Source organism: Takifugu flavidus, chromosome 4 (assembly GCF_003711565.1).
Source record: "Takifugu flavidus isolate HTHZ2018 chromosome 4, ASM371156v2, whole genome shotgun sequence".
NCBI lineage: Eukaryota > Metazoa > Chordata > Actinopteri > Tetraodontiformes > Tetraodontidae > Takifugu > Takifugu flavidus.
Genome location: NC_079523.1, coordinates 3745890 through 3773884, shown reverse-complemented (window position 1 = coordinate 3773884; position 27995 = coordinate 3745890). Strand labels below are relative to the sequence as shown.

Here is a 27995-nt window from a genome sequence, read left to right as displayed (position 1 = left end):
GTTTGAGTGGGAGGGCCTCTGTTTGATTGACGCGGGACTCGACCAAAGGCTGCCAGGCAAGGCGGAAATCTGACCAATCGCAAGGCGGAAGGCGCGCCATGTCCGCCCGCGATTGGTGGCCGAAGGGACTGGGGGGAAATCCCTCTTCCCCGTAGAGTTCCTGGAGAGGGGGCGGTGCATAACAAAAAGTAATGGCCATCCATTTGGGTCTTGAAGAAGGGGGGTATTTCTCGTCGGTCTGCGAGAGGTGTGATTGACTTTTGTTGGCGTTTGCGTGCCCGTTTGGCGTTTGGCGATACCCGGCCGCGCTCCAGACGCCTCGCGCGGTGAAACGGTTAAAAAGCTTGCCGAACTTGCCGCCGCGTTTTAGGGTTAAACGAGCCCGCTAGCCACGCTAACATTAGCTCCCACCAGCGCCGCCGTGTGAGCCAGCGTCTGGAAGGGCGTACGAGTTTGACGTTTTCTCTGCAAGTCTCCTCACATTTCTCTGTACAACGCGGTCCTCTCTCCCTCAAAGCTGACCCACCCAGTCAACATGGAGGGGGTATACTTTGTGTGAAGACGACGAGGAACCACGGCCAAAGCGGATTAAAATCAACTCGGTTTTAATGGGGAAAAGTTGAGCTGAGGTATGAAACTCGCCTGCACGGGAGGAATGCTAAAGTCAATACTTTCTTTTGTGTAAGCCCACCTGATAAACAGGTTGAACGCCGAGCCCGAGCTTCTTTAATTGGCATGGTTGCGTGTGTTACGCCGTTTTTGGAAGCAGTGACACTTTAGGGTGTTTATGATAAAGTCGTGCACTTTTACATAAGCAGCGAGGTGCTGGTCAGGTACGAGCCCCCTGTGAGATTTACGTCATGACATGTTGCTCTGTCTCGACCAGGGTTGCCTAAAATTGGGATACACCGAAGAAAGCCCCCCCCCACAGTCTTTCCTTTTATTCAAGGGCATGGTAAAAACAGAGGTAAGTGACTCCTCATCTATTCAAACTTTCTCTCTGCAGGGATGCTGTGTTCACACTTTAGTCGCGCCTTATTTTCCATTCATGCATTTGCAGAAAAAGAAAAGTTGCTCTTTTATCCGCCGTTTTTATTGTTGCCGTTTACATGTGACCTAAACCAAGGACACTAAAGGAAACTAAAAGTTTGTGCGAAAGTGAATTTTAAAGGACCGAAAAAAAGCAGCCTGTCAGGGACATTATTTATGTATTTAGTATTTTATAGCCATTCGGGAATATTATTACGCCATCAATCACTATAATTAGCGTTTTATCAATAACTCAGTTGCAATTGCAACATAATTACCTACACAAATTCTCATTGGATATATTATGTATTGAACACTTTTAAACTACTAAGTCTACTTTTGTTATACAACTTTTAGCACATTTTTTCATTTCATCAACCAGTCGGTAACATATCACATTCACGTCACCCTGATTGGTCAGTTGTGGCCTTCTGACCTGTAGAATTCTACAGAGGTGTCAATAGTGGATCTGTAATTTAAACATGGTGGGTTTGTTAGACGGTGTGGGTGTGCTCACCATGCTTGGTTTGCTTCTCTTCCATTTGCAGCCACGGGCAGAGTTGAACCCAGAAAACAATCCTCATTTTACCTTAAAGGTATTGGAGATTGTTTCTATCCATTAAGTAAAAAAGACCACAGACCAAAACAATTCTCCTTGGTTTACTTTAATACCTGTTTCATAGAAACTCATCTAACTGAACAAAACAAAACAACTGAGATCTGTTTAACATAGTACATTATATATAATTGATGTCAAATTACTTAATGTAATATTGATACGGAATTCTTGTCCTGCCTCTGAACTGGAGTTTACTTAACTTTCCTTTCATCTGAATAATTAGTTCCGCCTCTGCATAAGGAGGTCTTGTGGTACATAATTTTAATAAGCAAGTGACTGAGTTTCACCACGAGCGTATCAATTCTTGTATTGCAAGTCATGCCTTGACCATATGCTACTGTGGTGATCTTTTGTCCCAGTTGTAATGGTAAAAAAACCACATGTTATTTGTGCCCCCCTCACAGTCACGGAGAATCATGCTGCTGGCAGATCATAACGTCAATATTTTATAATCCAGTTTTGTATTTACTGTAAGTTCAGAATGATTCAATTTCCAATATTTAAGCCACAGAAGTTCTGTATAGATTTCACACGGAATTTTACAAATTTACACTTTCGGGGTAGATTTACCCCAAAGGCAATTTCCTGTGCTGATTGTCAGATTTTCAGGCAGAAAGCGGACTCAGGTTGTGTCTTTATTGACAGCACTCCAGACAGGTCACTCGTAGAGTTGTGTGCCGCTGTAATGGTACAGTCCATTAGGCCTTGCGTACAGTGGAATACCCATTCCCCTCCCCCTTTCCGTGACTACAGTAATTGGTTGCTTCCTCTCACATGTAACCCTATAGAAAGAATGAGGCTGCTGTACCTAACGGTATAGACCCACTTGTACATGCGCTGCGGATCTGTGCTGTTTGTCACATATGTCGTGTTGCTCATGAGACTAATGAAGTGTAAACTTTCCTCCCTGATGTCTGTGGGCCTCACGTCGCCTCTCTCGGTCAGTCCTTTCTAGGTTGTACATGCTACGCAGGTGAGATTGGTTGTATGACCGGAACAAACAGGAGGCCCAAAAAAAACAGCATTTTTAACGCAGGACACTGTACGTGCAAGACAATTTTTTTTTAATCAACTGGACTACATATAAATTTCAATAGTTTCCTCTCTTTTAAATTAAAATATCTAACATAACGTGTGTAACACTGGATTGAGCGCTCCACGCCAGCGCGCCTACGTCAACCGCGTCTGCTGCTGCTCTAATTTCGCCCAGTTGTTTTTTGCGTGCTTGACTATATACATTCTCTGTCAAATTTGGCTTAGACATAAACAGGCCTTTCGGTGTGTGTTTGAGAGGGCCTCTCCCTGCCTCGTCTCTTTCCCCTCTCCAGAGTCCAACAAGGGGCCCAGCATAAGGGGGCAGGCTGCAGTCATTGCCTCTCTCCAGTGCAGGCCCGCGCTGGTGCCTGGGCAGGCAGGGGGGCGGGTTACACAGACTGTGGTGCTGGACACGAGGCCCCCCCACCCACCCCTTCCACACCAGTATAGCCCATCCTGTGTGGGGCACAGGTCACCTTGTCATGTGCTATTACTGCTGAGGTTACATTCTCGCTGGAAAGAGAATGAGAGAGACAACGAAGGGACAGGACTGGACTAGTCTACAAGGCTAGTGGTTTAAATATTGTTGACAGGCCTAGATTGTGGATTTGTGTCAATTTTGCATATTCCTCTTTTTGATTTTGCCAGGTGCACCATGTTTTTTTAAATTACCAGACACCATTGAAGAGACTGTTGATTCGTCCGTCATTCATCCGCAGGGATGTTTTTTTTTTTAACGAGGGCTGTTACCTTAACTACCTCCTTTTAGAAATGTCCTCTTTTCACCCTTCATTTGTGCCAGTATTGTGGGTCTTGGACGTACCTCCGTCTGTGAATCACTAGCCGATGTTTTTCCACTTTAGACCAAGTTCTCTGCAGTCCGGGTCAGTCAAGATCCGATTTGTTTTATGTCTCTTCTGTACTCAAAGTGACCCAGCCTGAGGTATGCAGTAAAACACATTGCCTGACGTTTTCTCTCTGTCCCTCCAAAACACACTCTCCCGTTCCCTCTCTTTTTTGGCACCATGGAATAATTTCAGAACCATTTGTGGGCTTGCGTCACATGTTGTGTACAGAGGATGCTCATTGGGCCGTTGGACGGACTCCTTCTCCCACACAGGCGTTCCACAGTGATTCCCGTCTGTCTTTCAGTGTTGTTGTACAGGTCTGGATGTAATTCCGACTTTCACTCTTATGTGTGGGGATGTGGTCGGTAAACTCATTGCTGACATTCTTGGGTCGTGATGCCAGAGCTTTTATATTTCCCACTTTCTCCACTCTTTCCTGCGTGTGTATAAGCAGTTAAAGGCGTTGTCTTAAATGCTACCTGTGTTTCTCTTCTTGCCCACTTTGTTACATCTTGCTTTGTATTTTGTTTCAGCGCCCAGGCAGTAAAAGCACCACTTAATTAAGGTTTGTTGGCGGGTGTGTGAGCGGTGGAGGGTTGCTTTTTATAATCACTTGATATCGACTTTGATGAAAGTTAATCTAACTTCTGGGCTCTGGTCCAACTCTCTTTTTTCGCAGCCGAGGTTTCGGTTATTGTCCTCTCTGTTAGCGGCAGGGCACCTGACGGGGGAAAGCCAGTGACCACATTCCTGTTTAGTAATCGCATACTTGGACAATGGGGGAGCTGCAGATGAAATGGCGAGCTGAACAGAAGGAAATAAGCTACCTTATGCGTAGTATTGGCCCTCTGCCACGGTCCACCTTGGCACTTCTCCCTGAACGGACGTCTCCCAGTAGCTTAAACTCACAGCAGATACAGTAACTGCAGCAGTGATGCAGAACTTGTCCTAAGCATTACAACCACTGCGCAGCCCCGGTTGCACGAGGTGTTACACTTGTTAATATTAGCGCTTCTTAGGTTTTCACTGTTTTACGGGTTCCCACCGCTCGTAGCTTAATCTCGCATCGATGCACATAGTGTGAACTCATTAGAAGCTGAATGTTTGAGGTAACTGTTTGGGAAATGATGCATGTGCTTTGGACTGACACACGTGACTCATTCTGTGTTATTTTCTCAGCACGTTATGCAGAAACGGCTTGAATATGCCCCCAACGGCATCAGAGTTTGAAAACATCACCAGGTGTTGGAGGATAAATAATTAATCCCTGAATGTTTAAGATACTCTGTGCACTGAAAACCTCTGTCAGGACCCTTTAGCTCCCAGAAGTGACGGTCGGCCGCCGAGTGTTGAGGCTTCCGAATTGTCTTGTCTTTAAACGCTCGGCTGGGATTGTGAGACACGTGTGTTATTTCGGCCATGATGTGAATAAATCAAAGGGGGAAAAGATGAGTCACTGCTCCACTGCTAAGTAGCACTTACTCTTCCTCGGCTAGTTTTGTGATTATAAAGAAGAGGAGTCGTCTTAACCCCTCCTTTGGCCACGCCACCAACGACGGGGTAATGCCTTTATTTGCTTCTTTCACCGACCAGTTGAAATGACAAGTTAGAGTCAGTTTGTGGCACGAAACATAATTTTAGAACAGTGCTGTCATTTCTCGCTCTTGGGACCCCGCAGATGCTCCAGGGTTCCGGTGCACCTTGCCTGTCCTCTTTAGCATTAAATAAGAGTTCTGGAAAAGTGTGTATAGAGGGATTGATTTATTTTTTTTACATCTCAAAGTGAAAGGAAACTTTTTCCCTCCCTCTGACACTTCTATCACAGATCAGACATTTATTTATATTTAGCCATTAATTGAACCAACTATGTATTTTTAGCCTACATTTTAAAACCGCAAACCCTTTTGATTCGCACACCACTGCTGTGTGTCCAGTCTGTTTGCTGTGCGACACGGTTTTCTTCCATCGCTCCGCTCCACTCACCTCCTCCCTGACCTGCTTCTCTCGTGCAGCTCCGTAACTCCTGCATTACTGTCACGCTGTCTCATGGGCTCACTCTTCCTCTCCGGCTGCAAATAGCCACGCAGGCATCAGTTGTGGCCCGTTGGTGTTCTTTTCTACCCTCAGAAGCATCTGTTTCCTTGCCTCTCTCCTGGGCAGTTTCGCAGGGGCCTGTCTAACTGACTGAAACATCATCTCGGACCGTCCCCTGCCTCCACCCCCACTTCCATGTTATTCACTTTTATTTCATTTTGTCTGTTTTCATTCAGGGGGAATTGCGTTACAACCTCATGATGCTCCCTCTGATTTTCATTTTTCCCTCTTGTCTCTTTATAATTGGTTAATTTCCATTAAATCTACCTTATATCTTATATTGTACAAGACAGTTGGAGGAATAAGAAATCTTGCTAATGCACAATTATCACTATTATAGGAAATATCAAATGAAAACAATGCGACAGAGATCATTGCACATGTTCAGAGGATCTACCGCCTTCTGGCGTAAGCTCATTCCTGCTTGTGCTAGTCATGTGCCTGAGATGAGCCACATTAATTAACCTCTGCTGTGCTACATTGCACATGGAATATCTCTAATGTTTCAAATGCAGTTGGTCTTAATTCATTTTTCATTTTCACCAGTAGAGTTTTAGCTCTTGTTGAGTCTTGTGTTGAGTCTTTAAGGCAAAACAATTTGGATTAGAAGTGGAGCTGAAAAATAAACCTAGGTTTTTAATATTGTGTATGTTAGTGTACTGTTAATTACTGTGTTCAACATGTGCAGTTTTACAAGTTTAACACCGAGTGAATGATATTTAACAAATACCTTTAGGAGTTCATGCACTGCCGGTTAAGATTGACCAAATTTTCTTAGTTTTAGCAGGTCAGGTTATCGTTGTGTTTGCATTTCATGACAACAAAAAAAAGACCTTATTTTCATCCTGCAGATCTTTGTCTGTTTAAGATTAGTTTGGCTAAGTTATTCCAGTATTAGAACTTGGCAGTGCAGAAGGGTAAAGTTGAGTCTTTGAGACAGCACATACAATAAAAGATGGTGATGGGAAACTAAACCATTCCTCAACACTGATCAGTTTTCTCCCACACAGATGGATGGACACAAACAGAAACATAAAACGTCCTGTACCTTCCTGTAAAATTTGAAGGCTCCCGATTCGACATGGCCGCTCCGGGTCTGTCACCCATTACTGGTGTTGACTTGTGGCTTGTCACTGTCAGTTAAGTGTTAAACATCTGCTCCAATAAACCTGTTTGCAGGACAAACTCATGTGTTTTTCACCTGAAAGTTTTACAGCCGCCACACTGGCAATCAATTACTGTTTGTTTCCTAAATTTCCCGGACTATTAAATCTGTAATTAGCCTCTGTAGGCTACGATGGTCCACCTCAAACACATGGCATGAATTCTTTAACCCTCCATAACGCTGTGGTATGTGTTCTATACATCAGTATCGTTACATTCCTTGAAAACTGTGCAGTTGGTGGTTCCACCCGCTGTCCTACCTATACGCTTTGTGCCAGCATGACATAAGGCAGCAGTTATAGTTTAGCATTAGCGTTGCTGCGTAAAACCGCTCACTCCGGCTATATCCTCTGAGTTAGACACTGAGCACGAGCAGGAAGAAGGGAACAAATGTTGCTGTTGCATGTCTGAGACTGGAACGAGTCCAGATCAAGTCTAATAACCCGCTGAATTATTTAGCATTCCCTCAGTTCTACTGTGCCGTTGGTATAATGGGCTGTCGCAGTAGATCGACCTCGCTGATCAGTCGATGATTTAGTGAGTGGATTGTGTTTTGGGTTTTTTTTTTCTTGGTTCTCTGTGAGTGATGAATACCTGCTGGCTGATTTTGTAGCCCTGTATTCTCTGTCCTTGCTCTGCATTCTGATCACTTATTTTTTATATCAGTACTTAGTGATGTAATCTTGCCTGTTGCTTTCAGAACACCAAATTGCATAAAGACTGGATCCTTAGTCTTAAACCTGATAAAAAAAACAAAAACAAAACGTAAGTATGTGCTAGATAGATTCTCCTCATATTATTGAGGTCACACAGTCCGCCACTGTGACCCGTGGCCATTTATATTACATCACCTGAAAGTGTTGTCATATGTTGTAAATAGCCTTAAGTCCTTATCTGGATGTGTCCTAGGTTAAACACCATTAGTTTGTTTAAAACACTAAAGTTTGTTTTAAAAAGATGGGAGGCAGCTTTCTGAACAAACTAAGCGTTCACAATTAGAAATGGGCAAAGTTTAGAGCGTGGTCGTGTTTTTTCTGCCGCACTATTTGGTGAGCAGCTTGGTAAAAAAAACCTAACAAACAGCAGTTTGCTCTGTCACTCAGCTGAGGAAAACGGGAAATTTGGACCTGTTTAGTTAGATGTGAGTGATGAGGTGACCAGTGAAAACATTTTGCTGCCTTGTCCCATCGGCGGTTGACTTGGGAGTTTGCTGAGGAGTGCGTTGGTTTAGTTAACCCCAGCTCCTTTGGCCCCACGTCTCTCCTTTTGTTTCATTTTCATTTTTGGATGCAAAGGATAAAAAAGCTCTTTGGGAACAGGATGATTATTTTTGAGGACGCTAGCATTATTGTGTCCTGCTCCCCCCACCTGCCCCCTCAACATGGGGCTGTTAGGTGAAACAGATGCCCTTTGCACCGTATAATCAAACGTGAGCCGCGTCCTGAATTTCAGAGTATAATTGTGGATTTCTGCTTCTTTTCTGGACTGAGGTGGAGGGGGACATGGGTCCTAGCATTTGTCCTGTTTGGACGATGATGGAAAGTTATGCATCCTTGGAATGTTTTGAGTTCTCAGTACAGGGTTAGGGGCCATATTTTCAGAAACCTTCGCCACAGTTATTCACTCTCTTTGTCTGTGAAAGGGTCTCGATGTACGGCTACAATTTGGAAAGGTTAATTTTGTGGGGGAAAAAAAAACAGTTTCACGGATGAGTTGGAAATGTGGGTTTTAGATACATTTATGTGACCCAAAGGCAGTTTGAGAACTCGGCCCATAAAGGTGGTTGTGATTTAAAACTGTTGAGATCAGAAACACTGTCAGTTTTCCCAAACACCTTGTTAGGAATAAATAACTTTACAAACATCTTCTTAAATTGAATTGCTGTGACTTGACATCCCAAAAATTATTCCTAAGTGATGATGATGGTTGCAGTGTGGTTAAGCAGTGGTGCCAGAGCCAATATAACATGTATTTTTCTCCTCTTTATTTGTTTCTCTGTTTAGTGATGGATTCCACTGTTGTTAGTACCTCCAGTCTGCCCCCTGATGAGTTTGATAGGAATGTACCGAGGATCTGTGGCGTGTGCGGGGACAAAGCCACGGGCTTTCACTTCAACGCTATGACATGTGAGGGCTGCAAGGGATTTTTCAGGTAAACAGTTAACACATTGTGCCTCAGAGTACGTTTCCCATGTTCAGGTGGGTCCGTACAAACAAAATGGTGCACGATCAGCAAGTTATCGAACTGCGGATACGTTAGAAGCACAGGTCTCGGATGTTACGGCCACCCACACAGGCCATCATGCATTAAATATAATTACCACCCACAGTTACATAAAAACACACACAAACACTGCTGACGGCATCGGCGTTCACGCTGATGCCCAGCAGCAGGTAGCAAAGGACTGAGCAAGCTGCTCGTCAATACACACCGATACGCCGCGTTCCGCCTCGCGTTCCGCGCCACATGCAGTCTCTCTGTGCGAATGGTTCAATGTTTTCTTCCATTTGAGTTTGTTCCCCGAGTCGTGTTTGTGAAAAACGATGAGGGAAAAAAAGCGGATGTTTTGAAAATGTCCTTCCTCGTCTCACAGCTAGCCTTTGTTTGAACCCTCGCAAGCATGCTTGTCTCACATCTGTGTATAATTGTTCATGCAGACATGTCCATTACTGACTGAATTGTGTGCTTGGTGTCATTGTTTGGCATATTTTAACCCCAGATTCCTTGGCACTGCACCATATTTAGCCTGTTTATGCAGCCTGTTTCTCTCAGCCTTCAAGGGCAAAAGACCTTTTTCATTATTTGTACTTTCAATGATGTACTTTGTACATTTTTATTACACTGGCAGTTTTGTTGCAAACTGCTTGATATAACATATTGTTGGAAAATTAAATGAGTTTTGTATGGATTTCAACAGATTTAACGCTATTTTCCTTTTATTTAGACGCAGTATGAAGCGCAAGGCCTCCTTCACATGTCCCTTTAACGGCAGTTGCACCATCACCAAGGACAACAGGCGCCACTGCCAGGCATGCCGACTCAAACGCTGTGTGGACATTGGCATGATGAAAGAGTGTAAGTTTGATGGGTGCAGGGTAGTACTTAGGCCTCATACACTGTGATTTGCCTTGTGTAATGTACATTATTTGGTGTTTTTTTTGTTTTACAGGTTGATCCCAATTCATTATAAATAACTGAGAACTGAGGAGAATTTGGCAAAACTCTTTTCAGTTGCCCAATACTGGTGAATGTGGGTTAAACTATAATCCAGACCTGTTTTATGAAAACAGATCCCAAGAAGAAATACTTTAAAATGCATAACAAAAATATTGATATCATTTTAAAGCTAAAATGAATTTTTCCTTTTTGGATCAGAAGTGTCTTAACATTGCACCACTGCTGTTTGTTAGGTTTTCTGTCCCTCTTGTATCCATATTACGCAATATTTGGCTTAGGGTCAAGTATCTCAGGGTCTTTGCCATCATTACAGTATTTACATGTTCTGTTTGAACTTGTAAAGTCACCCCTCACTAAATAAAGCAAGTGTACACGTTCAAACACCTGCCATCACATGCAACCTACTGAGCCTTCTTCTCTCCACGCACCCATGTTTATTTTAATAGTTTGTAAATAGGAAGTAGGATTTTTATTTTTTTTTTGCTTTCTTCTGATATCCGGATATTGTCCTGCAGCCTCTTTTAAGTACCTCAGCCCCCTCACTTCCAGTTTTCAAAGAATGCCACAAAAGCAATGGCGAATTGTTAAAACACACTTAAAGTGGGGTAAACACTGCGGCAAACAGCTGCCTGCTGTAGCGCTCCATCTCTGTCTTTCTCCGCTTCTCTCCCTCTTTCTGTTTCTGTTTGAGCGAATTCAGTGGCTGAAACAACAAGGAGGGAACAGAACAAAGGCAATGTGTTCAGTTGTTTAGGGCAGCGGAGGTCTCCATATGGAATCATACCCTCCCATTCTCTTCCTCTAGAGAATAACAACACCCAGCACCCTCCTGCACGCACGCATCCAACTATATCAACACAACCGACACGCCGAAAAGCTTTAAAACCCTCCAGTTCTCTGTTTACTCTGCGCTTGTTGCCCAGGTTGCGGTCACATGCTCACCTGCATGTGTAAGACCTAAAATTTTTGTTTGTCTTTGCGTGCACTTGTGTAACAGTTTATCTTTTTCTATCTGCGCGCCTTCAGTCATTCTGACAGATGAGGAGGTTCAGAGGAAGAAAGACCTGATTCAGAGGAGGAAAGATGAGGAGGCTCAGCGGGAAGCCGAGAGGGAGGCGCGGCGGCCCCGGCTTACTGACGAACAGAGCCAAGTCATCGCCACTTTGGTGGAGGCACATCACAAAACATACGACGAGTCCTACTCTGACTTTCGCCGCTTCAGGGTTCGTGTCTCTGCGTAGTTTATTTGATCAGTAACTTCTCTCAGAGTGACTCTCATGTCCTTGGGCCCTATGAATCCGAATTGTCGCTAATAATTGATAAACTGCGTGACTAATAGCCGTGATTGTGAAGAAATGTATTGTATGAGTTTATTTTTTTTCAATTTCAAATCAAAAATGTAATAAAATAATACAGATACTTCAATGCTCCGAAGCATAGGCTTGAAAAAATCTTTAAAAAGTGTGTTTTCCCCTTTTCCATCCCCAGCCTCCAGTGCGTGAAGGCCCAGTGACGCGTAGCGCCAGTAGAGCTGCGTCCCTCCACTCGCTCTCTGATGCCTCGTCTGACTCCTTCAGTCACTCACCAGGTATGAGTTCAATGCTCTGACGGTGCCATTTTCAGCTTAAACAACGGAAACGGATGAGATTAAAGAATAAACTTTTTTTTTTTAACAACGTAGAGCGCTGCTACGTCTGCATAATGCCCAGTGGTTTGCCATCAGTCTCCTTTTTATTCAAAGCTATGAATCTAATCATCTGTGACGGAAAATATTCCATTCCATCAAACACAGCCCCACCCGTTAGGCACCAGCCTGACTAGTGAACAGCAGTCCATAATAGCATTCCTCAGTAATAGACGCAGACACCCAAACTAGAACAGCCCTGCAGACTTTACACTTGTCTACTTAGAGATGATATTTGCTCTTCGTTTACCTCGTTCAGGTTTTGTGACCAAAGGTAGCAGCCAGTGTCTTGTTTGTGAGGATTTCTGTGTTTCTGTGAAAATCCTGGATTGGTTTTGCTTCACGGTGACGTCGTCCATCACGTCTGCTCTTAATAAAAGAGTGGCCTTCCTCTCCTTCTTCTTCTTTGGTGTCTATATCTACAGACGCACTACGCTGTGTAGATCACGTCTACAACTGAAGTCTGTTTGAGGAGAGTAGGGACTAAAATAGGACCCTGCATATGAAAAGAAATGAATGCATTCAAGCCATTTTAAGGCCACATGAAAGCCGAACGATTATTTTGAAGCTATTTTTGAAAACTGAATGTGTGACTTACTTATCCTTTATCCTCTTCCTTCTGCACTGCTGTCCTCATGTCACTCGCTGCAGAGTCGGTAGACAACAAACTGAACTTCAACAACCTGCTGATGATGTACCATGAGCAGGGCAGCAGCCCTGAGTCCAGCGAAGAGGAGGCCTCCAGCTTCTCCATGCTGCCCCACCTGGCTGACCTGGTGTCCTATAGTATCCAGAAGGTCATTGGATTTGCCAAGATGATCCCGGGATTCAGGTGTGTGCTGCATGACATGAGCTGCCAATACCTGGCTCAGGAATTAATATGGACTTCATTAGTTCACAATGACAAATTCCGGAAGGCTGGAAATAATTTATTCCACCAAGCATTTTGTTGCTGTGGAAGACACATGTGTTAGGGCTAATGGAGGTTGTCACGGGTCTAAAACTTTTTAGCCAAGCCTATAAATATACGCGTCAGACACTGACCCATCAGTTATTTGGAAGCTGGGACCACACACCCTTACAGCAATGAGAAATGCCAGACATGACCTGACCTTAACTGGCCCATCCATTATATGAAAGCTGGGAAAGAAATTTCAGAATGTCCTCCTTATTGCCTGGAATTAATGTACCAAACCGGGCCTGTTCCTGACCCCAGGTCAGGAATCTGTTCTTTGTGTTTTAGTAGCTGGATGATCACTGAATCTTGTGCAGTACTATTCACTCTACTTGAGAATTATTTGGTCCGTATTGTTCTGAAAGTCAGTTTGTCCAATTTCATTCGTAAGGGAAAAAAACAAACAGCTCAGTAGTTTCAGATTCTCTCCTGATTTGTTGTTTTCTTCGTGTTCACGGTGACTTTTGACCCAAATGTGTCGAAGACTTTGTACACCTAGTTGTTTTGCTACCTGATTACTGGATGTGCCGCAGCGATGCCTGGGTCTAAAGGCCATAGATTACACAGACACTGTATATTGCAGACAGCTGACTCTTAATGGAGCTTATAGAAAACGCTGTTCATTTCACAATCATGGTAGGTGCGATTTAGCACGTTTTGGTCATTGATTGTCTCACCAATCTGCTTTGGTTCTCTGCAGTCACCTGATTTAGGAGACTTTATCTCAATATTCACACATTCCTGCGCAGGAGGCGATAAGCTGATTGTCTTTCCTTTACAAGTTGAGAAGGACTCTGTTCGGGAAACCGCTCAGCAGTAACCATGGAAATAACAAATAACACAAAGTGGCTAATTCTTTATGACGGTGAGGGTAAACCGTGGACGGTCCAGCTGCCACACATAGCAACAGTTGCCGTTCAGTGAGTCTGCTTCTGTATTTTAACAGAAAGGAAAACCTTAGTTTTAAAAGGGTTACCCCCAAAGTCAAGGCTAAAACCAGTCTGGGCCTGCATTTCCTGAGCGTTTCCCTTTTTTACTGGCACCATGAAGGATTACCTTTGGAATGTTTTTCCACTTATGTTCTACTTCTTAAGCCCTAAACAGCTCAGACCTCCCCTAAAGAGCTACAGGGTTAAAATCCTGTCTCAGTTTAGCGTCATGTTACTAAAATCAACAACTGCTGGCACATGGAACAGTTTTCAAAACAAAGTTATTGCAGGACATCTGATAAACTTGGACGGCTTTGAATGACCTTGAACCCACAGTCACCAAACCATTGATATTCCATTATATAACACATGTAAACACACAGAGCGGGTCCCCCGGGGTGTTTCCTAAAACATAAGCATCAGCCAAGACGAGGCGCTTTTTTTTAATGATTTATAGTTTAAAAGGTCAATATTTGCGCCCGGCAAATGATGGCTGTCTTTCAGGGAGCTGACGGCAGAGGACCAGATCGCTCTGCTCAAGTCGAGCGCCATCGAGGTGATCATGCTGCGCTCAAATCAGAGTTTCAACTTGGAGGACATGTCATGGAGCTGCGGTGGGCCTGACTTTAAATACCGGATCAGTGATGTCACCAAAGGTCAGTCCAAATGCCGCCACATGTAATGTTTGTCTGCTGTCAAAACAAAAGGCAGAAAAAACCCTTAAGAAAGCGGGTCAGAGGTAACGAGGCGATCCCATCATTTGTGTACACACGCCGATAAGCAAACAGGGAAGTATGTTGCAGAGTAATGAACAGCGAGTTCTATCTGGGGTGAGGTGAAGTCCGCTTATTGGACACCTTTAAGGGATAAATGGCAGATCTTGTTTTTCCCTACACATTGGCCGAAACTCCCATGGCCTTCAGTTACATCGCAATCAAGACCCTCTGGGATCAACCAAAGAATGTCGCTCCTGACCTGTTCACCTCACAAAACCAGCCCTGTCTGGATCTGAAGCAGCTCCGTCCTGCCTCTGCTCGTTAAATACTTCTCTGTGTAACTAAACATAACTGGAATACAGGTGGTTCCACGTAGATTAGAAAGCTCCCACTTTACTAAGAAAGTTCTTTTTTTCCCCTCATTCTTTTTATTTAGTGTGCAAAATACTATTGTTATTCTTGTTGCTCACGCCAGCAAAGTTAAAACTGGGAGGGACAAACGGTACCAAAATAAGAAAATAAAACTGGTCAGGACTGGCTGTAAATTAATGTGCCTTCTGTTAGCAGCTTTATTAAAAAAATCCAATGAGAAAGTGGATTATACTCCTAAACTCATTTAAATGTTTCTGACGAAAGGAAATTCTTGGTCAGCGTTTCAGAGTGCACAAGACACGCAGCACACGAGAAAGAAAAGATCTTCTCGCTGGACAGCCTGAACATGCAAAATGAAATATTCATGTTAAAGACAAAGTAATGCCCCCCAGGGGGCCTTTGTTCTGTGATGAAGCTGGCTGCACGTGCACAGACGTTAATGATGTGCTGCATCCTCTGCAGCGGGACACACGCTGGAGCTGCTGGAGCCTTTGGTGAAGTTCCAGGTGGGATTAAAGAAGCTGAACCTGCAGGAGGAGGAACATGTGTTGCTGATGGCCATCTGCCTGCTGTCTCCAGGTACTGTAGGTCCGGTTTCATGTGAGAGGAGCCGAGAATGAGCCTCCGTATGCTGAAAATGACTCCACTTATGTGTTATGGACTTACCAAAACAAGTACCTGAAGATTCAGGCTGAAGATCTATTTTTTTTGTATGTATTATGTATGTCTAGTTATGCAAGCAAACGTCTGTAGCCAATTAAAGGTCTGCACTCGCTACGTTGGGCTCATTAACAATGCATAGATTTGCTCTCCCTGATGTGAAATGAACAAACTGCATTTGCAGAACAGTAAATACGGGACGACCGGAACTGTTAGCGCTTAATTACAACTCGCCCTTTTTTTTTTTAAATCAATAAAAACAACTCTATCTCCGACATGAGCTAAAATCCCCGATCTTGTGCTGTAAATATGACGAGGCCCTCTCCTTACCTCTAGACCGTCCGGGTGTCCAAGATCACGCACGAGTTGAAGCCCTTCAGGACCGACTTTCGGAGACGCTGCAGGCCTACATCCGGCTGCACCATCCCGGGGGACGGCTGCTGTACGCCAAGATGATTCAGAAGCTGGCCGACCTGCGCAGCCTCAACGAGGAGCACTCCAAACAGTACCGCTCCCTGTCCTTCCAGCCGGAGCACAGCATGCAGCTCACCCCGCTGGTGCTGGAGGTGTTCGGCAGCGAGGTCTCCTAGACGCCACCTCACAACTGTCACGCTGGAGACACGAGAGGAGGAAGACGGTTGAGGAGGTGGAGGAGGGAGCGAGTGAAATCAAGAACGCGTGTGTGGATGCGCGCGCATGTGTCTGTCTACGTGCGTGCGTGGTTCGGTGTGCGTCCCGTCTACCTGACGTCTGTTTCGCTATAAAGGCGAAGGTTATTATTGATAGCAAAAGCTAAGAGAGAAAACAAACATCACGAAACTTCATAGGGCTTCTGCCTTTTTCAGTGTTTTGTCTGTATTTAATTCAACACATGGCTGCTTTAAAAACCAGGACTTTTTGTGTGTGTCCATGACACACGCGCCCCATACCAACAACCATACTCAGCTATTCATTTAGCCATTCAGTTGAACTACCTCTTGGTTTTACTGGGGTTGTTTTATATTTACATTTCCTACATAAAACGGTCACGTTTACACACTTTAGATACGGTCGACAGCATGTTTGTTGTACAAAAGCAATGCCTGCACGTTATTTTGATGTTTCCATCAGGATGCTCATTTGCTTCTGAGCGTACGCTGATGTCTGTATGCAGATCGGACAGGTGCATTTCACTTCTTGCCAAAAGTATGCTCAACTACTCTCACAAAGCTTCCAGTACCTAAAAACAACCTGCTGCTCCATAGCTCTTTTCTGCGTATGCTACCGAGTCGTCTGACTCGCCTCAAAGCCTATGAAGGAAGTTGTAGGTGTGAATTTGGAGAATAGTCTGTAATTTTAGTACAGTTTTGAGTAGATTTTGAGGTGCCTGGTTTTGAGGTTAAAATTAGCCACTAAAAATGTTAGCACTGGTAACTGTCAATCAAACCAAGCCTGCATTATGGCTTTTTATTCTCTTTTGAAATTGTTTTCCTTTATTCTTTTGTTGAATTATTTCCCTGTAAATAATTAATTCTTAGCACATGTATCGTAAGCACTGTTAAAACACCTTTTACTCAGCTTATATATTAATATACATTATCTATATTATCGCAGATTTCTAAAGGGCTGAGATCCCAAATCTAACTGGAATAGTAAATGGAGGCCAAAGCGAGCGGCCCGTCCTGTTGCTACCACACTTGGCAGAGATGTTATATAATTTCAGTGGACATTCATCAACTTACCTTTAAGAAAAACAATTCCATGAATTGTTCCGCCTCAGTAAACCATGAGCTTGGGAAGCTGCTCCAGACCTCACACAAGTCAGACCTTTTCATTTTTGACAGGGAAGTTGATTTTCTAGTCTGGCGGCCTGGTTCTGGTGGTGGCGGCGTGCGCCCCCATGACCAGGCCCCTGTTTGATGATGTATGCTGCACAGCCCTCTAGTGGCTATATTGTGTAAATACCAGGTCTATATACAGTACAGTATAGGCTGTACATCCACCGCTGTACATAGGGCTGCAGAGGTTCTTGTTTGTTTTTCCAGAACTATATATGCAAATATGACCTGCTTTTTCATTTCTAAATCTATATCACTACATTATAAAAACACTATGCTCCTTATTTTCAACTTTGATCATGTTTGTTTGCTTAGGAAACGCAGTAGGGATTTGATTACATAGGGATTCCTTGTGGATATATATATATATATTTTTTGTGTCTAATGGTGGGCGGATGTAGATTCCAAGGTTCATTTTCAGATAGACCGACAAGCTAAAAATACCATGCTGCTCTCTGATATACAAGCCATATAGACTACCAAGCTAATTAAACCGCTGATATATTACATCATTCCACAGCCATGGTATATTATGCTATGTGACCATGGCTGCTGGAAGATAAGCTTCTATAAGAAAGGAACTCCTATGCCTTTTCTCCACAATCATCTTTGACGTGTTTCTCCATGCAGCATCTGACAGCTAATGAACCAAACTCCACCGTGGTTTATGGTTGAGATGTTTGAGATGGATTATCTTCTATATCAAGAGAATCCCCCAAAGGGGTTAAGTCCTCGTCGCGTTCGGTTGACGTCACCCGGGGCAACTTGGCTTGGAAATTTGAGAGACAGTTTGTAAGAACCGATGTTGTGTTTATTAGTGTTCGCCTCTCGCGTCGGACCGCGCGTCTCCTCGACCTCAGCACAGCAGCGTCGGTGAGCGCGGCGATGGAGCGGCGCACATGTTCATTCCAGAGCTGAGCACGTTCCTACGTTGTACAGAAGCGTTTCACACGTGCACTGCAGAGGAGCTCCTGGAAACCTTAGCGGAACTTTCTACGCAGACACTTGGAGCGTTGGACTTGGAAAAGTGGGGAGAAGCTGAAAGCAGCCACCCCACCTCTGATGATGATAGCTGGGCTCAACTGGTGTCTCTCTTCTGTACACGTTAGTAAATATGTCGACGAGCTGTCACGACGGCGTAAAACCATCATCCTCGGGCTGTTTCCCCCTCAGTGCACGTGTGAAAGCGGAAGTCGGTGACAGTCGTTACTTTCGTTTGTTCAGCCCATTGTTTTTTTTGTTACTATTAGTGTCTATAGCAGTTTTCTAAGTCTGTTCTCCATCACTGTGGCTTTATTCTGCCTGCTCCGTGGTCACTGACGCGCTGCAGGCTGGCAGTAGGAATGGAAACGTACACGTTCACCACAGCTCAGACAGTCGCGTCGGATCTTTATGTTTCCATGGTCATCCATGGTAATCGGTTCACTGATATGGGATCGGTTAGAGGAATCTCCCTTCTGCGGAGTTGAGGCAGTACCACTCTTATGTTCTAGCGTGTCGGTTTGACGAGAGGTCTAATGTGCTTTGTTACTGATTACTGACTTTTGAAGTTTAGAAAAAGAAAAGTCTCGGTGTCGATTCTTTTCCGAACACGTACTTGTGTATGTGTAGCGGTGGGGATGCATTGTGTGTCTGTGTATGTTTAATACAGTGGGAGGTTTGGTGACCTTGTAAGTGCCACCTGGGAGAGTCATCTCCGCATAAGAACAGGGTAAAAGACGAGTTTGGTGTTGGGGATCTGAAAAACGGAACAGGAAGGGTCTCCGGGATGTATCGTATCAGCCAGAAAGCATCAGGAATTCTTACAGGCTTGAGTCCATCATTGGTTTTCTGGAACTCTTCCATCAACCTGCATGTCGGTACAGTCAATGTAAATATGGTACATCCGCAGAACTTCCTGTTTGGCGTTAACCGTGGTAGGCTGCTCAGAATCTGTAAGTTTCGAACTAAGTGTTGTGGTTATTAATCTACCCGAACTTGACGTGTCAGTGGAAATGGGGTGGGAGGAATCCATCTTCTGGGAGATTTCCCGAAGATCTGCACCATCGCCCGCAGTATACAACCTAAGGTACACTATCACCAGCAAGCTTTACAGGATATGGTTTTAGTTTGTCATTTTAAGGGTTGCCATTACAAATCCTGCCTGTGAAAACTCAACTTTAAGCTATTCTTCATACCAATCAGAGGACCATCTCCCATGCAAAGATGTCAAGTTTCGTTTTTTTTTTCTTCTTTGTTATTTTCTTTAGGACAGGGATTGTAATGGAATCAATTTAATGTAGTTCTTACAAAAAGGAGTGTCCACAATGGATGTACACCATAATCTACCTAAAAAAACTACCTCTTTTAGCTCAGAATTTGCTTTAGCATTAAGCATTTGCCTCTGTTTTTACTTTTGTAATATTTGTATCCATGTTGGTATTTATTGCTGTCTAATGAGTCATACTTCAATGATTACCTCAGAGATATCTCACAGATTTGGGAGAGTCCAGCTAATGAAGTTTGTTTTTATCTTCTTCGTCATGTAGTTTTATTTCCTCTGACATTTCATTGCCATTTTTTCCTTCCGCGCACAAAATACCACGAGTGTTTTCAAACAGTGCCTGCACTCTGACCAACAGAGCTCAAACTGGTGAGACGAGGATGCATCTGCAGCTTTCTGCTTGTCTTAGTAATGATCATCACCTGATACAGTTAACATTAGTTCTTTTCACCACGGATCAGTTTCTTAAGAAAAAGAAATATCACAAAAAGACAACAACGCTCACGGTTCCCCTGGAAGGGTTCAGATCGTCTCTGTCGACACTGATAAAAACACTCATTTTTAGAAGCTGGAGACGGTAAATGTGATATTTTGGTTTGAGGGATGAAGATGGCACCTTGTTTCTCTGCCGCAGCGCCAGGTGACCTTGTTGCCCTGCTGCTGAGATCATCTTTGATGTGCGTCTGCTGCTCTCTGATGGAGGGCACAGCAAATGCGTCATAGGGAGAGGAACAACCTGAATGAACCGAGAGCTGCCTCCGCGCTCGGCTTCTTAACGTCGGCTCGTTTCGGTTTAAAATGCGGCGCCCTGACTACCTTCCGTACCACCTCCGTGTCCTTGTTCTGAAGGCTGCCCCAGCGCCTCTTAGAATTAGTCCTGAAAATCCCCAGTATCCATGGAATGCTGCTTTATTATCTCGAGCATCACCAAGTCGCGTACGATTGGCTGAAAAATGGCGCAGCGTGTCTTTTGAAACTTAGCGGCGCCTGTTTGGGAGAGAAAATCCTTTCAGATCCTTTTCATTTTTGTCGATGCATTAAAGGTGCATCAGGTCGATTTAATAAATTTTAAGATTTTGTTTTCTATGGAAGTCAAACTGCTTCAGGTAAACACTGAATGGATTGTGAGATTTTATTTTATTTTATTTTTATCGGTTAGCAGTGTTGCTGTGGCCACATCTACCCTGAGCTTTGTGCCATAAAAAGAGACCCTTTAATTGCATGGGAGGGTGTAAATATGAAGCTGGCGCCAGACATCCAGCAGCTTCATCCGGATGGGAAAGGTTGTCCGAGTATGAGATCGGCCGCTTACTTCATACTCTGCTGGCCTTGTGTATTGATCTTTTATTAAACATGAATTAGGTTTTGAAACCTCACCCTGCGATGTGAACCCAAATCATGCCTGATTCAATTTTTTAAAAATGCCTAAACCAACAAAAGCACTTATTGTATTAGTTACACATGAATCTTTTTGCCATAAGCTGCCTGTGTAGGTGAGCATGACTTCAATAATCAAGGAAAAGTCACTTAAAATCTAATGTAATGGCAATTTATCTTTTGTCTTTTTTTTCAAAATCTTTTTTTCTATTATAAATTGGTGTTTATGTAATGTTATTTTTGTCAGATGTTTTGCAAATCAAAAATAAACGGTTGTACATAGAACACCTGTGTGACGGAGTTATATTTTCATTTTTAATGGCAGGATTTCAGCTCTCTTACACATTAACAAATCCTAGAAAGGTTCTTGACACAGCAACATAATTTTAAAAAGAAACAGTTCCTTAGAAGATCCTTAATTAATATCTTCTGCTATTGTTGAAAAACGGACAGTATTCAACTACTATATTTATACCATTTTCTACCGTTAGAGGGCGCTGTCCCGCAGCTCTCAAATGCCATTTTTGACCTAATGACCTCGCTGATAAACACGCGCAGCAACAGTTGGACGTGCAGGACAGCCTGAAGACGAACATCCGTCTGACATGTTTTCAGCGTGTTGGGAGAGATTTGGGCTCACCTCAGCCCACATCTCCGCCTGGTCGGCTCTGGGGCCAGATTGCTCGGGGAGGCGGGGGGGAGCAAATAAAAGGTTATCAGAGAAATCCAGTCAGTGTGCGACAGTTAATTGTCAGGCCTTGGTGTGAAGCAGAGGCACTTCTTTTGCCTGCTGATAAGGTTGCGCCCCTGCGGTCTGCTGAGCCGTTGCATCTGTGCACGTAGCCGTTGAGAAAAAAAAGAAGAGGGGGCTCTGGTTGCATCAACATCTCTTAGGTGAGAGGCCGCATTATCTCGCAGAACAGTGAGACACTGCGTGTCCTCTCCAAAGCGGACATGTGGACGCTGATGATAAAGGTCACATTCAGGTGTGCAAAAAAGGTGCAAGGATATGGTGCAAAAAAGATAGTAAGTGACTGTTAATGTGCATTTGATGTGTGCATGCATGAACACATATTTGCCCTTTATTTTAATTGTTTTACATCAATTTTTATCCCAGAACAGGATAAATGTAATAAAGGATCTAATATCAAAGCTCTGGAAACATTAAATGTGTTTAAAGTTACCTCTGGGATGAGAAGAAAACAAACACTATGAAAACAAGCCTTTTAAAGCAAACTCCTTAGCTTTTGTATACAGGTGACGCCACCAATTTAGAGAAATCGCTTCCTGTGTGGTCATGTGACTGTCACCTGATCGCCACACCAGGTTGTTTTTAGGATATTTTGCTTAAGTTTCTTATGGGTTCACTGGTTCTCAAAGTAAAATTAATAGTTCCGCTTCAGATTTTGGAATATCAACGACAACCTCTGACCATGTGACCTGAGATGCACCTTGGACAGACGCTCCTGGTCACCTGACATCGGCCGTGCACAAAAGTCTATCTGTCCCTGTGGGTATAAATACTGTACAACTGATTGGTGCCGTGGAACCGTCGCATCAGTTGCCGCGGTGCACATGTGCGGCCTGATAATCTGCTCTGGGTCCTGGCGTGAAAAAAAAGAGGAGCGTTTTATTTTCAGGATCCAGCGAGGGGTAAAGTCGTTGGCAGAGGGCCGCCTGTGGGGGGGGGGGGGGGGGCTGTCAGATGTGCCTTTCCAGTAATAACAAGGGCGTTCTGTTGTCTGCATGCACGTCTCTTGTGCCAGTGTGTGTGAGACAGAGAGGGAGTTATATTCCAAACCAAACAGCCAGTCAGAATGAGAAGACGCCGTGAAAAAAGGGACACAGTCAGATCAGTAATGTGAAGCTCATGCTTCACACTGGCGTCCTGTTACTGCTCCGGTCGGGGATGAAACCCCCCAATTGATTCTGTGCCCAATTATCTAGATTGGATGTTGGATGCACATTATTCAAGTCATCCAAATATCATTAGGGATCAAATCTAGCATGTGGTTCTAGTTCAGCCTGACCGGTCTGTGGATGTTCTGCTGCTCTCAGGTTCTCCGAGGGCAAAATAACATTCTGCCGCGGCCCAGATAGAAAATACATACATGCTGAATGTCAATAAACCCATCTTAGGAGTGATTCTGTGGAGGAGGCACGCCGTCATATTTTTCTCATTTTCATGAAAAAAAACACGCTTCCCCGTAGCTGGATATTGTTTCAGAGAGGAAGGGAAAACAGCTTGGCTTTCTTAAGTTTCTGTTGTGCCTTTCTTTACGTTCCAGGCGAAAAGACCAAAAGGGAGAGAGAGAGAGAGAGAGAGAGTGTGTGTGTGTGTGTGTGTGTGTGTGTGTGTGTGTGTGTGTGTGTGTGTGTGTGTGTGTGTGAAAGTGTTCCCCTTGGAAAATAATGGTTGCAAACATTTCCTCCTTGTTTTCCTCTGCCCTATATTTATACTCTTACACAGTGCATACCAGTGTTTATTCACTTTGCAACTACCTCAGTCATGTGGTTTCTAGAATTAGTTGGAAACTCGGTGTTCTTTGTTAAATGTGACCAAAATTTTGGGTGGAACCGTTTCACTAAAAGCGTAAATCTAATGAGGATTTTACACACACTCACGCACGTGCGCACGCACATATCACATGCTACCGCGCTTGAAGGGAGGTTACAGATTTGTGACAACTGGAACATTGCCATAAACTCCCAGAGATGGGCCGAAGCTGAGAGCCATGTTCACACTGGGTAAAAACTGGCTTGTTTTTACCCAGTGTGCATTGCTGCATTTGCATGCATATGCTATGATGACATGTTTAATACAGATAAGCTAGAAAACATTTCACCCCTACTGCAGCTCTGACGGAAGAGCCCACGCTTTATCTCGTTTCTTGCTTCAGTCGGCCATTTTGATGAAGAAATTCAGCAGAATTTTTCACTTTTTGGACAAAGTTGTTTCTCGGCACTGTTGCCCTGCCAGGCTCCTCGACACGATCTGTCTGTGCTGAGAGGAAAATAAAGTGTTTTCAGCTGATGTTTTCTCTGCACCTGTCTGAGAATTGTGACTCTTCCTGGAGCAAGATTTGTTCCTGCTTTGATGTTAACTCTGTTTCAATATCAAAGCAGAAACAAGACCTATTGCAATCGCAGCCAAATTGATAAATTGTATTTGTTGTCGACCAAACAATCCCCAAATCGGGCTGGGCCCCTGTTATCTGTTTAAGAATTTACTATTTAATTTACTGACCAAGAGGTTCACACCAAGAGGTCAGGGGTTAACAGCATGTTAATAACGATTTAATAACGTTACTTAATTAGGACGTTGAAACTGTCGGGACGCGGCGCTCGTCATCACACCACCGTCGGCGGGCATCCACTAATGCCACCTCACATCAGATGGCTTCACCCCAAATTCACATAACCGTGTTTCTGCAGATTCAGTAGAAATCCGTCACCTGTGTGTGTGTGTGTGTGTGTGTGTGTGTGTGTGTGTACTGTGCTGTGTTTGTGGCTTCCTGAAAAGAAGTTGAGCACAGTTTAGAACATGGCCACAGTACGAGCTGCAGATCAGGGGAGCAGGCCTCCTTTTAAGTGTATCACACGTTGTCATGGCGATGCGTTGTGAGTACTCCTGCCACACAACGTCTCAGCACACCAATCAGATTCGTGTGGAAGCCGCCCCGTTTGCCCTCCATGCTCGATGCCGGATCTGGTTTGAACCTCCCTCTGCAGGTTTGGAGCCGTGTGTTGGCGGCGTTTCTCACAGCCTGAACCACATTCTGTGGTTCTGCTCACAGCTGGAGGGAGGAGGGGGGACACCTGCCTACCCCATCCCCCGGAGCTGTGGTCACCCCGACCTATGTGAAGACGCATCATTCAGATGATTCATCAAAGTGTAAAATGATTCACTCACAGCGCCTCTGTTAAGCAATGAAAAATCCATTTTTTTGGGCACTGAAACTCAAAGAGCCTTGCGTTTAATCTGACAGCGAAACCTGACAGACGGCTGACGAAGGTGTGTGTGGGTTTACATGAGACGAGGCTGAAAAGGGGGGCAGCATTTCCGCCCTCGCGCAGGTGCACCTTGTCACTTAAACACTCTACCACCTCACACACACACACACACACACACACACACACCAGCAAGCAGATCAAATGCGGTGATAAGCATCACATCGAACCACGGCGACGGTGGTATTTTCAGTAGTCGTGGGGGGATTTCACAAGAATGAAACCTGGGAGGTAAAAGTGTGTCACCAGCTGCTCTTTTAGCCCTTTTTCTTTTTTTTTCAAAAAATTCCTGGAGTGATAATTCTTGTGCAATGATCTTATAATGTGATCTGTGCATAAATGTCTGTGTTTTCATGTCTGCACAAACATGTATGATGTGTCTCCCCCGTGCACCGTGACGCACCAACACTCGAGTCGATGAAAACTGGCTGTGGAGGTTTTAGGTTTCCTCTTACAGTGCAAAAACCAGCACTGGGTTGGTTGGAGGCTTTAAAGTGACCCTCACTGTGGGTGACCTCCATCACCCACCTGTGACCTTTATTAGAAAATCTCTGCCTTTAGCAGTAAACCTGTCGGGTGGAGAAGTGTAATTACAAACGCCGTTTTAGTCATTATTGTGAAATGAAGCCTAACATTTTAAGCAGCGCTGCAGTCAGCATGTTAGAAAACAGCTGCTAAAAGCTGTGCCGCATCATGCTGATGAAGGCAGAAAACACAACACATCACCTGAGCGTCTTATACCGACCCTGTGTAAATAGAGCTTTGCTGCACTTACACATGCAGGTCTGAATTGTGAGGCCAGGCTCGCCAGTTATGTGATGGATAATCAGAGATACAAGTAACAAGTAATAAAATGAAGTTTTAAAAAAGGAGTGTGTTCCTTTACGTGCAGTCTAACTGCACACACACACACGCACACACACACACAGAGTAAAACATCTGCTGGGCTCGCCTTGATTTAGATCGCTGTTTGACATAAAGCAATCATTTTCTCAACTCCACTTCCAGAAAAGTTCGTCTCCTCTCCGCTTTTGCTGTTAGTAAGTTTTTCCCTCTCGGTTGTCGTCATCTGGCCCTGCGCAGTGACTCAACTCCCCCCGCCGCCCCGATACAGCTGTTCCTTTGCATCACGTTGCGCATTCTTTGGCTCTTCGGGGTTCTGGCTGTCAGAGAGTGCTCACTTTCCTTCCTGCTGGATGTGTGTGAGAGAAAGAAAGACGCGATGTAACACTGAGTGGGATCTTAATTCTGAAAGACAGAGTACAGCTGCATGGCCACACACACGCACGCACGCATACACACACACGCACGCACACACACACACTCCCCAGCTGTTTGTCTCTCACCAATTACTGTGGCCCCTGCCTGGCCCGTTCCTTCCAGCCCTCCCCCAGGTCCCATAACTACCTTCCTGCTCCTCCGGCTATTTTTAGCTGTGAGACAGAGGGAGACGGGGCCCCTCCACGGCCCTAATCACGGCACCCAGCGACAAACCGCTGGCCCCGTATTTTAATCACTCCACTTCATCCACCGACTCCTTTGTCTTCCCTCTCCATCCTCCCCGTCTCTTGGCCTGGAGCTCAGGTAATATACTTGGGAATGATAAACAGAGGAAAAGCGCGACACAAAAACAGGCAGCGACCCGGCAAACAACAGAGCAATTAGCGGCTGTTTGGTCTGCCGGAGCAGCCCTGACCTTTCAGGAAACTCCCGCTTCCTGCGAGAGAAGGGTCGGCTCGCCGCTCGGCCTGATTAAAGGCGGCGAGGCGCAGCACTCGGGATTCTTGGAAGTGTTCGAGTGCTTATAACTCGTTTTGGGGGCTCTTCACAACCCCTTTGGAGAGGCATCAACCTTCGCCGTCATGGATGGACTAAACCTCACAGCCGCATTTCTGCTGCTGCGAAGCCTCATATGACCAACACGTGTGTTGTTCCGCAGATGAAAACGGCTTCCAGTAAATGTTGTATCCACTCCTCTCTCAATAAAACGAAGTCCTTACAAATAAACAAGCGGAAGACAAATAAACAGAGCTGCAGACCTCTCACAAGCGCGTGTTAAAGCTCAGAAGCAGCTCGCACGTTTTCTTAGCAGTGCCGTCAAGTAAAGGTCATAAAGTAAACACGCTTTACCCTATAACAGGATAAAATAGGCAGTGGGTCACGTGCTGATAAGTGGTTTCCAGTGTTTCCCTGATTTGTCTCCACTGCTCGGGGAGATAAAGTCGTCCCCGTGGGTCCTGACGCTTGATCTATCGGGACTCCTGTTCCCAGATGATGCCGGCCCATTGTCTTCCTCGCAGACTCTTAACCTGCTCCTTATCAGCCTCTCCTTTTCCTCCCTGGGATTCAAAGAGGACAGATTAGCTGTTTCCATCAGCTCGGATGGACTTTCCAACCGGCTCTGACTGCAATCACCAGAATATACGGAATAAAGCCGACAGAGGGGCTGAATAATGATCGCAGCACGCGTGAGCTGTGAACCGAGCGACTCCACCGCGCCAGGACATGACGCCATGGCAACTTTTACCATGACAACCACACCACCGACAGAAGTGGTGATCGTCAGTCATGTTTAGGGTTTATCATGAAGATCAGAAAGTTTGGGTGTGTCAGTTTCTTCGCAGCTCTGCAGCAAATAAACCTCCATCGGACGGCAGAAAAAAATAATTAATGACCTCCAAAATCCCCAAAATACAGGAAATGTCGCTCTTTGGAGCTGCTGCTTTTGTATATTTGAAGTTTTGATCCTCCTCTCTCCAGAAGGTTTGTTTGAGTAGAAACTGAGACCGGGGAGCATGTGACCTCGGGATCCCTCACACTTGACCCCAGGACAGAGGGTCCTGACCTCCACACAGGACTTGGCCAGAGCCTTTTTTCCCAAAGGATGAAGTTACATGCGAACCACAACGATAATCCCGAACTGTTTGGACGGAGGGAAATGAAGGTGGAGATGTTGAACTCTTTAGCGTCAGCTGGTGTCTCAGCTCTGATACGGAGCCCCCACAAAGACCCAAACTCAGACAGCAGCGGTGGAGCAGCAGACCCAGACATTTCAACATTTACTTAATGAAAACATCACTTAAATCCCAGCAAGTTTCTCCCATTTACTCTGTAGCCGGTTGTCGGTCGCTGTTACAGTGTCTCGGCTGTGTTGTCGGCACAGAAAATTGCATTTCAGGTCACGCGAGTGAAAAAAGCGTGTTTCAGCACACGAGGTTTGTCCTGGTTACGGCCAAAAGAACCAC

At 44.7% G+C, this 27995-nt stretch overlaps 1 protein-coding gene and 1 long non-coding RNA gene across 2 annotated transcripts; one reads left to right on the top strand and one right to left on the bottom strand.

Moving 5' to 3' along the window:
* The first annotated feature begins 164 nt into the window (after positions 1-164).
* LOC130524362 (vitamin D3 receptor B) lies at positions 165-21024 on the top strand. Its single transcript, XM_057030438.1, has 10 exons — positions 165-629; positions 887-967; positions 8793-8940; positions 9734-9864; positions 10993-11189; positions 11455-11554; positions 12302-12482; positions 14039-14190; positions 15085-15201; positions 15619-21024. Exons 3-10 carry the CDS (start codon positions 8795-8797, stop codon positions 15870-15872), a joined length of 1278 nt encoding a protein of 425 aa, XP_056886418.1. The 5' UTR covers positions 165-629; positions 887-967; positions 8793-8794; the 3' UTR covers positions 15873-21024.
* On the bottom strand, positions 10806-12384 carry LOC130524368 (uncharacterized). Its single transcript, XR_008950117.1, has 3 exons — positions 12249-12384; positions 11901-12146; positions 10806-11589 (listed from the first exon to the last, which is right to left on the bottom strand). It is a non-coding gene; the product is annotated as an uncharacterized LOC130524368 (long non-coding RNA).
* Positions 21025-27995: the final 6971 nt, after the last annotated feature.

Bases quoted from the DNA above. Each gene is read 5' to 3' on its own strand.
- LOC130524362 (XM_057030438.1), top strand. From the start codon at position 8,795: ATGGATTCCACTGTTGTTAGTACCTCCAGTCTGCCCCCTGATGAGTTT. The intron at 8,941-9,733 runs GTAAACAGTTAA...CCTTTTATTTAG, and splicing joins GGCTGCAAGGGATTTTTCAG to ACGCAGTATGAAGCGCAAGG. The intron at 9,865-10,992 runs GTAAGTTTGATG...GCGCGCCTTCAG, and splicing joins CATTGGCATGATGAAAGAGT to TCATTCTGACAGATGAGGAG.